This window comes from Rhipicephalus sanguineus, chromosome 1 (genome assembly GCF_013339695.2).
Source record: "Rhipicephalus sanguineus isolate Rsan-2018 chromosome 1, BIME_Rsan_1.4, whole genome shotgun sequence".
In the NCBI taxonomy this organism is placed as follows: Eukaryota; Metazoa; Arthropoda; class Arachnida; order Ixodida; family Ixodidae; genus Rhipicephalus; species Rhipicephalus sanguineus.
In genome coordinates, this window is record NC_051176.1 from 197,774,009 (window position 1) to 197,788,630 (window position 14,622).

The following is a 14,622-nucleotide window of genomic DNA, read 5'->3' on the forward strand; positions in this document are numbered from 1 at the left end:
AGTATAAACTTACAGTTTCTTCCACCAAAAAATAATTTGGCAAGGGGTCTACATGGTGTTGGCAGCGGTCTTGGTATGTGGCTCTCAAGAGGAACTTCGTCGTTGATTGTGGCCCCTTTAAGCTGATCGAAGCCAATAACTGGAATACACAAAAATACAAATATGACAAAACAATTAAGGCCCCCATTGACATGGAAGGATAAAGAACATAAACGCCCTTTGGGAGCATTTCGTCTCGTATGAAAACTGAATAAAAATTGCAGCCTACCTGCAACTCTGGCAATGCCACCTCTTTTGTTAGTTCTCGCCTGGATTCCTCCGAGAGAGCAGTATTACTTCTTTTCTGTCGGTGCCGCTGCATTTTTCTTTGCAGACAAAGCCTCCGTATGAAGACACTCTGTGGAAAACAGTAGAAGGGAATGAGCATGAAAACACAAAATATGGTGGAGCCTATTCAGGATAGAGTAATCTGCACAAAGGGAAATAAAGCTCAGTACATCACACTGAGAGTTGAAAAATTTCGTCAGAGACTGCACCATTCATAGATCTCATTATGTTAAACTGCTATATCTACCAGTTTCAGCAAGGCCACTAATCTCACGGATTAAGTTTTAACTGAAGCATTGCTTTGCGATTTTAACCCATTTTATACCACATTCTCTCACCTGACCACTCTATCTAATTTCCTGTTATCACTTTATTTATATGCCTCCTTAATGGACTTGCACGGGTGTACAAATGCTGACGTCCTTGCCCCGGCAATGCAAATGTAAGGGAGAGGGGTGGCGCATATATATTTACAACATAAACTTTATTAGCAAGATACATCCAGAAAGAGAGTTACGGATCAATTGCGAGAAGTGCAACGGCATTATTACTCTGGATCACATGCTTTGGCAGTGTCCTGTGGCTTTCACAGACTGTGACAAGGAAAGAGACTGGTGGCAAAGAGTCCTTCACAGTGGAGCTCTTTCAGATTAAGTACAGGCCGCCCAGAAGGCCCACGATATGGCGGTAAGGTTAAACCTTACTGTTCCAACGTGGGAGCCGCCTGCGTCAACTTAGGGTTGATCTTCAGGACCCGAATAAAGTTCATCATACCATACCAGAGGGGATTATAGAAGCACCCTGAGAGCCTTGGTTGAAAAGAGTTTTCAATTCGGTGCTCATGTGAACGCGGCTTTGAGAGCTGACGTAACCAGCTATGTTTACACGAAAAGCGGTCCCGCCTCACTCAATGCTCTTTTAAACCGAAACTTCACTGGGCACCAGAACAGTCTTCCAATTATTAACCATCACACGCTCAAGTAAACGAGCTTCCCGGCCGTGATAAATGGGCCGTTGTTAGCAACAGAAAACACAAGGTGCAAAATCTTTTTTTTTTTCAGTGCCTTTTAGTAATAAATACGCAGGGATTCACTACTCGCGCCAACCAGTATATGAGCCTGGAGGACGGTACAAGCGGAGCACACGGTCAATCAAATCACACCGAGGTTGAACATGGCTCCGCAAATACGGACGAGCCCGTTTTAATTCGTTAAAAGGACACGAAGCACCTCATCGATATCCCTCTTCTCGCACCACTCAGCATTGATTCATGAGCAGATTAGGTGCAATGATACTCCGCAGGTGCGTAGCCACGCGTAGCCGTGTTCCCGAGGCGAGGTACACACAAAAACCACAGCGCAGATTACGAGCCCACGACTGGCCTCATGCCCATATGCCATCTGGCATACGTGTGCTCATATAACACCGGCAACAAGGAGCTCACACATGCACGCAGGTTACCCTATACCATTATATGCTTCGGTGCACCGCGTTGGAAGCGATTATTTCGCTTTGTAGCCGTAGACTCGGTTGTTAGATGAAGGAACGCACTGGTAAATGCTTATCTACTCATCCGACTGCGCTCGCGGTAACATGAAAAGAACAAGGTGGTCGTGGAGAGCGCGAGGGGCCACACAAGTGCGCCACCGAGAGAACACAGAGCCGCATTTTCATTCGCGTGCGCCTGAGTGAGGTTTGAATAAGTCCTGGGGCGGACAACGCTTTTAGCACAAACACTACACCACAAAACGCCACATCAGCCAGAACATGGCACTCCTTGCCTAACAACGTTGCGAAAAGATGCTAAGCTCACACGTGCAGACAAAGCAAGTATTACGTGCTCGCGTGATAAGTCCGTCAATTGCAAGTGAGCACTAATTTTAACAAAATAATGCCACAAAATTTATATCTTAATACTAGATTACCTAACTCTTGTATACGAGAGGCAACAACATTTGTCAGGGCATACAAAAGGGAAAACGCACAACGGCTGCAAAACAAAACTTTGCTTACCGAGATCAGCAATCCTGTTGTGGGCGCTGGGACTGTGGTCACAATAGTCGCATCGAATGCGAACCTCGGCATCGTCGACGGCGCACACCACCATATATTGCTTGCAATCGCATTGGAGCTCATTGCACCGGCCACGTAACACGCCACAAATGTCTTTGTGCTTGACGGGCATTTTAAAATCATACCGAGCACGCCGCCATACGGCTACAACGAGCACGTCACGTTCAGGTAGTGGGATGAGACTATGGTGTAATATAGACTCATGGTGGCGCGAGAGGGCGCTGAGCGCAAGAGAGGTGCTCTAATCGCGAAGCAAACAACTTCGTGAACAGCCTCTGTAGCAGTTATTTCCGTGAGACTTCATATCGCGCAATTTCGTTGTGACTGCAGGAGACGAGGTACAGAAGCAGGTACCATACTTTTTTTCTCCTTACCGCGAACGTTGCGGTAGAACACCTCAGAATGACACGGCCCTCTAAGTGTTTCATCGCTCTATACAACCACCTCGCCCACATTGCCGCGCGCCGTGGACGGCGCACTTGCCAGTATTCTAGCACACGCAAGCACCAAACCATTTCAGGGCTGCTTGCGCGCGATTGGAGCAATAGAATTTCCTTTCCCGGTCGCCCTCGCCGAATCTGTAACCCTTGCCCCTTGAATGTAAACGCCTAAACGTATACGGCGAAGACTCTGTCAGTTCTAAAGGTCACCGTTAAAGGTATACACGAGCCATATACCTTTAAATTTAGATTGTAACCTCTGTGAACCAGCAAGTAAACCTTTAAAACTTGGGAAGACAAAAAACACAAAAACGTCGACCCATGTAACCTATAGGATAAAGGATAAATTTTGGTAAAGGTATACATAGAGGATACGCGGTTAAGAGTGTACGCTTGCGTAACGCGCCACCTCTGTAGTGAAAGAGGATAAAGCTGAATTAGGATGATCCTCGCAAACGACATCGATGACCCCTAAATGGACACACTCGCTTAGTAGATAGGTCGCGCGTGCTGTGGCGCAATCTGGTCTTTCTTTCTCTTCGTGCCGGTGTATCTGCGACCAGACTGGCGTCAACGACCAGTCGGTCAAAGTCGCACGGTCCGTTCATCTTTATCTGCGCATGTTCTCCGTCCAGAGCAACTGCACCCGGCATGCTATAAAGCTTGAGCGCAGACTCGTTGTTTTATCGTTTAATTAACACGGAGTGCGTATGCCATTATTATTATATAAACTACACCTGTAACGTCGTTAACAACAATCCTTTCTCATCATAGAGATATCTAGTTTTCCGTTAGGCAAATTCTTCGTTAATGCCCATTCTTCATTATTTAAATCGTTATAGTTTCACCGTGAGGCGAGGTAGCATATGAGCTGTATACCTAAGTTAGTCGTCTTAACACTTCAATGACCTCGTCATATTTATGCGCACAATATCACACAAATCCTGAAATTGAATCTACCTGAAAGGGCGGTGTGTTTGCGTTCACTTGGGCCATGTAATTCCTGACGTAAGATGTCAACGTAGAAAGCGATGCCCGACTTATGAAGAGACAGAGAGAGAGAGAGAGAGATGACGGACAGTTAATGTTCGTTTTACCATCCGACATAAAGTGAAGTAGATGCAGTCATGAGTCGTGGCACTTCAATGCTCTTTCGTTGTGTAAACAGCTGGGTAAAAAAACAAATTTAAGACAACTTCGCAATAGTGGTGGCCTGAAGGACCAGCGGAACTGGGCGGCCTTTCTTTTTTTCTGTTTGTTTCTCTTTCTTCCTTCCTCTCTTTCTTTCTCTTTTCCTCTGTTTTTTATATCTCTTTCTTGTCTCTTTCTTTCTATTTCTTTCTTTCTCTATCTTTCCCGCTCTTTATATAGTTTTGTCTTTCTTCCCTTTCTCTCTCTCTCTTTATTTCTCGCTTCCTCTTTGTTTCTCTCTCCTTCTCTCTCTTTCTTTTATTATCTGTCTTTGATTCTCTCTCTTTCTTTCTATGATATGCTTTACTCTCTCCACTCCTTCTTTCCCTCCTCCTCCTCGCCATCACTTCCCTTTCCCATCATCTTGCTATACTACACTATACTAGGCTATGTTGTGCACTGCTAGCGTGCCTCGATAGCCGATTGGTTATGATGCTCGCCTTCGCATCATGGGTACTCGGGTTTGAATCCCTTCTCGACAAGAAATTTTTTTTTGCCGGGAATCTCTCTCTCCTTCTTGCTGGCTCTTTCTGTCTGTCTCCTTTCTCACTTTCTTTCTCTCTCTCTCTGTGTACTCGTTCTCTCACCCGTCAGAGTTATCAGAATCGTGCGCCGGACAAATCCACGCACGTGTTCTGTGAACGAAGCAGAAGTTGAAGAAGAGGACGAACGTAGCACGTGCCGGTTCGTGATGATAATTTTCTGGGGACGGATTACAACCAACCGCTGGCATAAACAGCTCCGCTGCTAAATATCCACGCATACTCTCCTTCGGGAGTTTTCTAAGCGATGCGTAAGCGCCGACTCTTTTATTGCAGGTAGCGCCCGTCTCTGGAACGCTGCTTTCTGGCGGCGTCGGCATGGCGTCTTTCATCTTTCGAGCGTTCGTCATCCTGTAGAACGGCCCAACGAAAGCACCATCCCGCGATCACGGAAACGCGTGTTTGAAATTAAATGTTCTCATACTCCGAATTTTGCTGAAATGTGCAGTTCTCGATGTCGTCTTTACACGGTGTCCTATACAAAGGGTTTTTATTCCGCCAACACAAAATATTTCGATGAAGCGCCCATATATCGATTGTTATGTTTTTCAGTTGACTTGCGTATCGTCTGTAGAACGCATTCGTAGGCTTCAGTTCAATTCATGTTGTGCAAGCATGTATGGGTGCGTGGCCCAGTGGTTAAGACACTCGCCTTCGGTCCGCGTGTTTAAAGCCAGTCCTCGGAATGGAAATTCACTATGTTTTATTTATTTCTTTATGGTGTTGATCGTCTTACGTGATAGAGGGAAAGATGGACGGACGGACAGCTTTCTCCTTGAGTCGGCATAGAAATGCTTACGCATTTAAAATTAAATCTCTGACTCAATATTGCGTAGTACTCTTGCTGTATGCGTATTGATGCTCCTGCTCTTGTGCAACTAAATGTAACCTGTATCGAAGGCCTTCACCATCTTGTTCAATTCGTCATATATGCAGCTATAGACATGTCTAACGCCCTTACTGACTAAAACTCAGTTGACGTTTGTTGCGCCTATAATAATTCGCTTTATTCGTTAATTTGTTTGTCTTAATATTTAACCAAGCTCGACGATCAATATCCATTATACAAGGACAACCTTATATTGGCCGAAGAGTGCAAAATTCGTATCTCATCTGTATAAAGAAGACATATACGAACCCAGTTTTCATGGTGAAAGAAAAATATCGATCATTCCGATGTCAAATGCACGCTGAACCGTGTGAACCAGCGAACAGCCGCAAATAGCCATTGTGGACACATAACTATAAGACCGGCCGCTGTGCGAAAATTTTCAACATTTAGTACGTGCGCACAGATGAACTACAGTTGAACTAATGACACATGTATTTTCTAAACACAGAGCAAGATGCACTGTACTGTGCATTTTTCTCAAATAGCTGAGCTTCAGTGCACACGAGTAAATGATGCGGACATCACGGCATTGACGTGAAGGGCTGGGGCGCGTGCAGTCTTTGCTGTCCCGCTCGGACCAATTTCAGCGCGCGCTCGATGTTCCGGAAAGAGGCTCACTAATCTCATGTAACCACGCAGCCTCAAAGTGTAGTCCGTATGGACAAGTGTTTTGCGCGGAGCACCTGGGTCTGGTGACTTGAAAAATAAATATGCAGAATAAGAGCGAGAGAGAAAGAGAGCGTTCACGTGGTGGGGCATCGGCTCCGATCCTAGCGTCTGCTGCGAGAGACGACGGACACCAACAACACCGAAACAAAACCATCCAATAAGACGCACTGGAGCCACATGAAAAAGGTGAAGCGAAATTTTGAGGCAGACGTTACCGACTACACCTTCTACGTTTCTTGCCTTCCGTGTACTCGCAAACGCCCGTCTTCGCTTCGCTTGTCCCCTTTCTCTCTTTTTCTTCCCCATTAACCCATCTTTCTCGATTCTGCCGCTTCTTCAATGCTTTCCCTTCTTTTCCCCTGGCGAAATGAGCGAACGCCAAGAAAAGTCCAAGGCGAACACTCGAGTACCTTAATCATAGAACAATCGATATCACAGAGCTCTCTTAATTGAATTTGTAAAAAGGAGCTAGTTCTTTTCTGCTTGTGCGCTATTGAGGCTGCACGGCGCGCAACTTGGCCCCTGATAAACGTGGGAGAAAAAATAAGTAACGGCAGAAGCATACAATAAAAATCGGGAGCGAGATGCGCGGGAACGTGGCATAGGGCGGGCGTATAGGGAAGATAAGCGAAGGCCGCGGAGGAATCAAGTTCTTTTGTTTTGTTTTTTTTTCAGTTCAGAAGAAAGGACGGTAGGAGGGTCGCGATGAAACAAAAGCGGCTAGTTTGGAAAAAGCAAAATAGAGCGGGGGTGAAGTACCGCGGGAGCACAACGCCGGGAGAGCAGGCACCGGCACAGATGGCGCGAACTTGGCGCCGTCCTCCTCCTTTCGGCCTCGTAATCTCAAAAGTAGGATTACGAATATCGACACCTGTTTCGATTCGGTGTATTCCCTCTCGGCCGAGAGAGCAGTGAATTAAGTTCATCGCGACCTGAAGCAGCAATGGCGCTCCCTTCTTCTGCCGACTGCGTTCGGTTTCTGCTTTCTTAATTTTTCGATTCGCGGCTGATTTGAACGAGGCGCGCACGTACAGACCCCGTCAGAAAAAAAAAAGAATGTTGCGAGAGCTTTGAAAGTGGCAAGAAGCCCGTCGTCAATTGAATTTCAAGCTTTCCGAGAGAACGAGGAGAGAGATAAGTTTGGTAAATGTTCAGTGAGCGCTTAGAAAAAAAAAATAAAAAAGCAAACTCGAAACTTTAAGGAGCAAAGCGTATCATTTTTTTACTTTGGTTCCGAGAAGACACGTTAAGACCTCTATCTGTCTGAAAGAGCACGAAACGGAAGCGCACACTTCCACGGTAGATCAATAACGAGAAAAGTTTGTTTAATGCCGCACGTTCTGTTCCAAACGAATGGCCTTTGTTTGTTTCTTTTTTTGTGTGTGACTAGAGGTGTCTCAAATGGAGGGGTTTTTAAGTATTTATCGTGCACTCTACACGCGGGAGCCACGCGTGTCCTTTAGCTTTTACATACGCGGGAGGCACGTGTAAGAGCGTTAGTGTAAAACTTTAATTCGAACAGCAGTGGTGCTAACTCGCGATAAACAGTGTGACTTCTTGAGTCGAGTGGCAAGTCGGCAATCTTTACCTTGTTATACGGTGAGCCCGTGCCCTGGAAGAGTTAACAAAGGTTACTGTTGTGTATTCACCAGTGAATAAGGTCGGCAACCATGAGCACCCGTGGCGCCGCCCTTGGAAGTGGAGTGGACAGTAGCTCTGACGGACGATTCATTCCTCCTCATGTTTGGCAACGCTTTGTACCCCGCTAAGTCGGCTGGTAATAAACTACAGTTATGCATACATTACATTTGGCGACGAGTTCACAAAACCGACGTGGTGAGCGACGGCGGCTGCAAACGCAAGCGGCAAGCGCTACACAAGGCAACGAAGGTGAGCTTCGATGAACGTCGGCGGCAGTACGCAGAGCGAGATGCCTTCGGACAACGCTTCGGGCGAGGGTGCTTCGGGAGCTAAGCCTAGCGTCTCAAACGTGTTCATGGGCCGGCTGGGCAATATAGAAGAGTTTTCTCCTGACAACGCGGCAGCCTGGCCTACATACCTCGAACGCCTACAGTTCTATTTCACGTCGACTGGTGTGGTTGAGGAGCAGCAGCAACGGGCAGTGCTGTGCAGCGTTTGTGGTCCGGCTACGTACGCCATCCTTCGCACGTTGTGTTCTCCGGCGACGCCGGCTGAGACGCCGTATGCGGACATTGTTTCCAAGCTCACGCACCACTTCACGCCAACGCCTTCGGTGATTGTACAGCGTTTTACGTTTCACAAACGCTGTCAGCAGCCGGGTGAAAGTATCGCGGATTTTGTTGCGGACTTGCGCCGACTCTCCAAGCACTGCGAGTTCGGTGTCACCCTGGAGGACATGCTCCGCGATCGTCTAGTCTGCGGCGTTCGTGACGAAGGGCTGCAACGGCGTCTCCTGGCTGAGACTGCGTTGGATTTCAAGAAGGCGTACGAAAAGGCCGTCGCTGCCGAGTATGCGACGAGGCAAACGGAAACCATCAGGGGAGCGTTGCCGACAGCGTCCGAGTTACATCGGATGGGTCAAGCACCAAAGGCGGACAAGCCGGGCGGTAAACAAGAGCGTTCCAAGGAATCAAGAACCGGGCGGTGTTCCCGCTGCAGCGGTGACCACGACGCTACGAACTGTGGTTTTCGCTCTGCAGTGTGTCATTTCTGCAAGCGGAAAGGTCACATTGTTCGTGCCTGCCGTCAAAAGGAAGAGGCAAGAAGCAAGGCAACGAGTGGCAATAAGCGCCCAGGCAACTTGGGTCACTCAGGAGTGTACGGACTTTACCACATTGCTAGTGGATTGCCAGCGTTTATGGCTAACGTCATTGTGAACGGACACCAGGTATCGATGGAAGTGGACTCTGGATCCGTTTGTTCTATTGTCAACTTGAGGACATTGAGCAAGCTGGGAATCTCGAAGAAGGCGCTACGACCAAGTTCCAAGGGAGTGCGGACGTACACACAGCAGCCTGTTTGTGTCGTGGGCGAAGTGGAAGTTCCTGTTAAGTACAACAGTAGAGAGGGCAAACTACCCCTGCTCGTCACGAAAGGGTCGGGAATCAGTATCCTGGGGAGAGACTGGTTCCGACCGCTAGGCATAACACTGGAGGGACTGCACCAGCTCAGCGGAGCCCCAGCTTCCAAAAGTTCCAGTCGAGAAGTCCAACCAGCTGCACGCAACCCGAGCAAGGTGGTGACAAGCGTAAAAAATCTGCTGCAGGATTATCCAGATGTGTTCAAACCTGGGCTGGGCAAGACCAGGGGTCTTCCTGTGCGGATCTTAGTGGATGAGCAGGCCACACCCAAGTTTCACAAGCCACGGCAAGTACCTTTCGCGCTACTGCCCAAGGTGGAGGAAGCCATCGAACAGTTGGTCGAGCAAGGCATTTACGTTCCCATTAAGCATTCCCGCTGGGCGACGCCAATTGTGCCGATTCTGAAGAAGAACGGAAAAATGAGAATTTGCGGGGACTACAAGGGAACACTCAACCCAGTCGTCAAGTGGGAGACGTATCCGCTTCCAACTCCAGAACAACTGCTCGCAAGAGTGGGAGGATGTGCAGTGTTTTCTCGGCTGGACTTGGATCAAGCTTATCAGCAACTCTGTGTCGATGAGGACACCGCCATGCTGCAGACCGTGACATCTCACAAGGGCCTGTTCAAGGTGACGCGATTGCAGTTTGGTGTGGCAGTCGCCGTAGCCATCTTTCAACGTTATATGGAAGGACTATTGAACGGACTGGAAGGGGTTCAGTGCTTTCTGGATGACATCCTAATTGGTGGAAGAACAGTTGCTGAGCATGACGAACGGCTGCGCAAAATGCTGCAGCGTATCCAAGACGACGGGCTTCGCCTGAACGCCGAGAAGTGTGCATTCAGGGACAAGGAAGTGACGTACCTGGGGTACCGTGTCAACAAGGACGGAGTAAGTCCTTTGCGTGAAAAAGTGGAAGCCATCAAGCAAGCTCCGGAACCGAAGAACAAGAAGGAGCTGCAGTCGTTCTTGGGAGCCTTAAAGTTTTATGGCCGCTTCTTGAAAGGAGCGTCACATGTCTTGGAACCACTTCACCGCCTCCTGGACAAGGACAAGGCATGGAGTTGGACTGAGACGGAAGCGAAGGCATACCAAGATGCCAAGAGCCTGCTGGAATCATCAGCCGTCTTAGCACACTATGATGTGACACGTCCCATAAGGCTGGCCTGCGACGCGTCTCCGTGCGGGCTGGGTGCGGTACTGAGCCAAGTGGGTGAAGATGGTGTTGAAAGACCCGTGGCCTTCGCCTCGAGAACCTTATCAAAAGCAGAGCGCAACTATGCGCAGATAGACAGGGAGGCTCTGGCTTTGCTATTCGGAGTTCAGAAATTCCACCAGTATATTTTTGGTCGGAAGTTTCAACTCTTGACAGACGATAAGCCATTGCTAGGCATCCTGCACCAAACCAAGCCGGTTCCTGCCGTATTGTCACCTCGGATGTTGCGCTAGAGTCTGCAACTTTCTGCATACAACTACGAACTTTTGTACGTACCAGGCTCCCAGCTGCCACATGCCGACGTTTTCAGTCGTCTTCCGCTTCCTGTCAGGCATGAGCACGAGCCACCGTTGGGAGACATTTTGCGGCTTGAAGCAGTGCCGGAAGTTTCTCTGGATTATACCAAGATCGCAGCACTGACGCGTACAGACCCTGTTCTGTCGCGGGTACATCGCTGGATTTTGCAAAGTTGGCCTTCCACGAAGGTGCCCGAGGAATTCCGTCCTTTGGTGGCCAGGAAGAACGAACTGTCCACCTACCGAAATTGTGTGCTGTGGGGATCTCGTGTTGTGATTCCAAGTTCTGCACAGGCCCAGGTCCTAGACATCCTACACACCACGCACCCAGGCGTAGTACGGATGAAAGGTCTTGCACGCCGCACCGTGTGGTGGCCGGGCATCGACAATCACATAGAGCGCAAGGTACCTGGCTGCCAAGTATGCCAAGAAACTCGGCAAGCTCCCAGTAAGGCACCGGTGCACCCATGGGAGTTCACTAAGAACCCTTGGTCACGTTTGCACATAGATTTTGCCGGCCCCTTCCAGGGAAAAGTGTTTCTGCTAGTCGTCGATTCTCATTCCAAGTGGCTGGAAGTTTGCCTGATGGAATCGAAGACGACAAGAGCCGTTCTTAAAGAACTTCGGTCAATGTTTGCTCGTTTTGGCATTCCCGAAGTGTTAGTGTCGGACAATGGAACTGCACTCACGTCAGAAGAATTCGCCGAGTTTGCAAAAAGAAACCAAATTCGGCACATTACAGTCGCGCCCTGTCACCCCTCATAGAATGGTCAGGTAGAGGATGGTTCAGGAGACGAAACAAGTCCTGCGTAAGTTGTCGGAGGGAGACTGGGCCACCAAACTGTCTCGTTTCTTGCTGGGTCAGCAAATTTTACCCAGTACTACAGGGAAGAGTCCCGCTGAACTGTTGATGGGGAGACGACTGCGATCGGTCATTGACCATCTGCATCCAGACTTTCACATGGTTGGATCGTCCTTTCAGCATTACTTTAGTGATGGTTCTCAACATGTTCGGCATTTCCATCCAGGCGACGCTGTGTATGCACGGAACTATCAAGGTGGCACCAAGTGGGTCACCGGGTCCATTGCTTCAGTCACCGGACCCCTTTCTTACCAAGTTCGTCTGTCCGACGGTAGCTTATGGCGAAGACACGTCGATCAGCTCCGCAACCCGGCCAGCCCACTGGACCTCGGTGAAGCTGACAGTGATACTTGTGGAAACTCAGCCGATGGTGATGACCTCGCTGTGACTGGCCAGGACCCACCACTGCCAAGATTGAGTGACACTTCACCCATATCAAGTCCACCTAGCAGTCCCGCCCCTAGGCCCGACGGTCCTGGTGTACCTGGAAGCCTTTCACAGGAGCACAGCTCTTCTAGCCAACTTCCAACAACGAGAGGAAAGCCCCTCAGCGTTACCGGGACTACGTTCCGTAAGGGGGAAGGGATGTTGTGTATTCACCAGTGAATAAGGTCGGCAACCATGAGCGCCCGTGGCGCCGCCCTTGGAAGTGGAGTGGACAGTAGCTCTGACGGCGATTCATTCCTCCTCTTGTTTGGCAATGCTTTGTACCCAGCTAAGTCGGCTGGTAATAAACTACAATTATGCATACATAACAGTTACATACACACGAATTTAGCGACGTCAAGCACCGAATGTATTGGGAAGTATAGAAACATTGGGCGAAGCTTCAGTCGTCGTAGGGCTTGTTAAAAGGGTACTCAACCACCCCTCGTTCCCTGTAAACAACCCCCCCCCCCCCCACACACACACTCACACTCTGCGGTAAGAAAACGCTGCTGTGAACAGCTCAGCGAAATCTTGCAGTTGTGTGCGGCAAGTAGAGTTTACAAGCGGAGCACGAAGTTGCCACTTGGTCAAGCGCCCTCTCTTCATACAGAGGCCCGCCTCACTGCCTGCGGAGGTCCAGCGCCAGCTCTGTTTCTTCATGGAGCAGGCTGCTGCTGTTGGCCCATAGCCGACATAAATCAAGAGCGGCGTTTCGATCAGATGCGCTTCTTGGCACGGGGTGCCGCCACTTGCCGGCGTCGCGCTCTATATAGTGTGCTAAAATTTACAGTAGCAATACTAGAGCGCACAGGAATCGCACCCGAAATGAGCTAAAGCGTTTCGTGGCGCGTTCTGAAGTTCATTACGCGCGTACACCGCATTAAATTCATGAGCCACCGGCCTGTGTCGTTATCCTCGCGGCGAAAAGCGTACGCCGTGCCACTTGGGAAGACGTTAAAAAGAGAGAGAAACTCTAGGCTGGAAGGTCAACCCTGCAACAGGAGAAAGGAGGGAGAGAGTTAACACTGATTACACGCAGGATGACGCACAGCATGACCATAAGGTATATTGTTACGCTGCTGAGATTGCAAACGCAGGAAAACTTAATTGCACTGTACCACGAAACTAGCGTGCACGGACGACTATGGACGGTCACTCAAGCAGGTGTACTTCAATAACTGCACTATTTATATTCAAAAGCTTTGAGCGCCAGTGGGGAGACGTTGTACTTGCGTAGCTTGCTAAAAACATGCTCGTCATCATCAAATACGAATAAACTTGGGATTCCACCAGCTGAAACATGAAGTAGCGAGCACAATGAAATCGCGACCATACATCGAGACCGCAGCTTCGTGGATCAGCAGCAAGGAGGCCGATGATAAACCAGCGTTGACAGGAATGTAAACCGACTTATACAGCTATGAGGGCCGATTAACTAACGACGACACTTTGTCGTAAGAGGAGGGGGGATCCTCAATTGAAAACAGGCGACATTTGTGTGGCGCAGCACTATACTGAGTGTCGATCTACAACACGTAAGTACGTGAGAAAGTAGCCAGGGAGATTGTTACCTCGATTGGTAAACCTGCGCATGCTTAATGCGAATGCTTGGGCTCGGATCAAACTAAGGGAAAGATGTTTTTTCTTCCACTGTCATTTTCTTCTTACTATGTTATTTATGTTTCAATTACAACAAATATTTATTGTCCTTGTCTGCCATATCCTTTTTCTTGCTTTTCATATCTGCTGCTTGACATGATTGTGATTAACATAAATGGAGAGAGCCCCTCGGTCCTTTTTCGTATCTATCTATCTATCTATCTATCTATCTATCTATCTATCTATCTATCTATCTATCTATCTATCTATCTATCTATCTATCTATCTATCTATCTATCTATCTATCTATCTATCTATCTATCTATCTATCTATCTATCTATCTATCTATCTATCTATCTATCTATCTATCTATCTATCTATCTATCCATCTATCTATCTACGCGCCAAAAAAAGTACGGTCTTTAAGGGATGTAGCAGTAGGAAAATAATATCTGGAGTTCCACGTGAGAAAACCGGGGTATCATTGTGAGGGATGGCCTAGTGGGGGGACTCCGGATTAATTTTTACCACCATATATCCTTTAACGTGCGCCTAAATCTAAGTGCACAGGTCTTTTTGCAATTCGCCCTCATCGAAATGCAGCTGTGGCCGGAAATCGAACCCGCGACCTGCAGCATAGCAGCGCAACACTACCAGGGCTGGGCAAATATACTTTGAAATTGTATCGCGATACGATACAAGATACTCAGGCAAGAAGTATTTGAGATACAGATACAATATACTTTCGGAATAATTGTATCCGATAGGATACTTGCCAATTGTATCTTAAGATACTTCGATACATTTGCAAATTTGCTCTTATATGTCGATATAATGAAGCAGGAAACGCTTATGAACAAAAATCTTTAATCGGAATTCTTAACTGCGACCAACTTTGTGTAATTTTGAGAAAGTATCTCTTTGTGTCCCCAGATTTCTGTCTTACTTGCTCAAGTTAGTTTCATTCCGAAACAACTCAGCTTAACATGGGAGCTCTTTATACGCTGCGCTGTCAATGGTTCTT

General features: G+C 48.1%; 1 protein-coding gene across 1 annotated transcript; it reads left to right on the forward strand.

Moving 5' to 3' along the window:
- Positions 1-8,064: 8,064 nt before the first annotated feature.
- On the forward strand, positions 8,065-11,957 carry LOC119381085 (uncharacterized protein K02A2.6-like). Its single transcript, XM_037649075.1, has 3 exons — positions 8,065-10,404; positions 10,897-11,127; positions 11,736-11,957. The coding sequence occupies exons 1-3, from the start codon at positions 8,065-8,067 to the stop codon at positions 11,955-11,957; spliced, it is 2,793 nt and encodes a 930-aa protein (XP_037505003.1).
- The last annotated feature ends 2,665 nt before the right edge of the window (positions 11,958-14,622 follow it).

Bases quoted from the DNA above. Each gene is read 5' to 3' on its own strand.
- LOC119381085 (XM_037649075.1), top strand. From the start codon at position 8,065: ATGCCTTCGGACAACGCTTCGGGCGAGGGTGCTTCGGGAGCTAAGCCT. The intron at 10,405-10,896 runs GTGGGTGAAGAT...CCTTCCACGAAG, and splicing joins TGGGTGCGGTACTGAGCCAA to GTGCCCGAGGAATTCCGTCC. The intron at 11,128-11,735 runs GTATGCCAAGAA...ATTTCCATCCAG, and splicing joins GCAAGGTACCTGGCTGCCAA to GCGACGCTGTGTATGCACGG.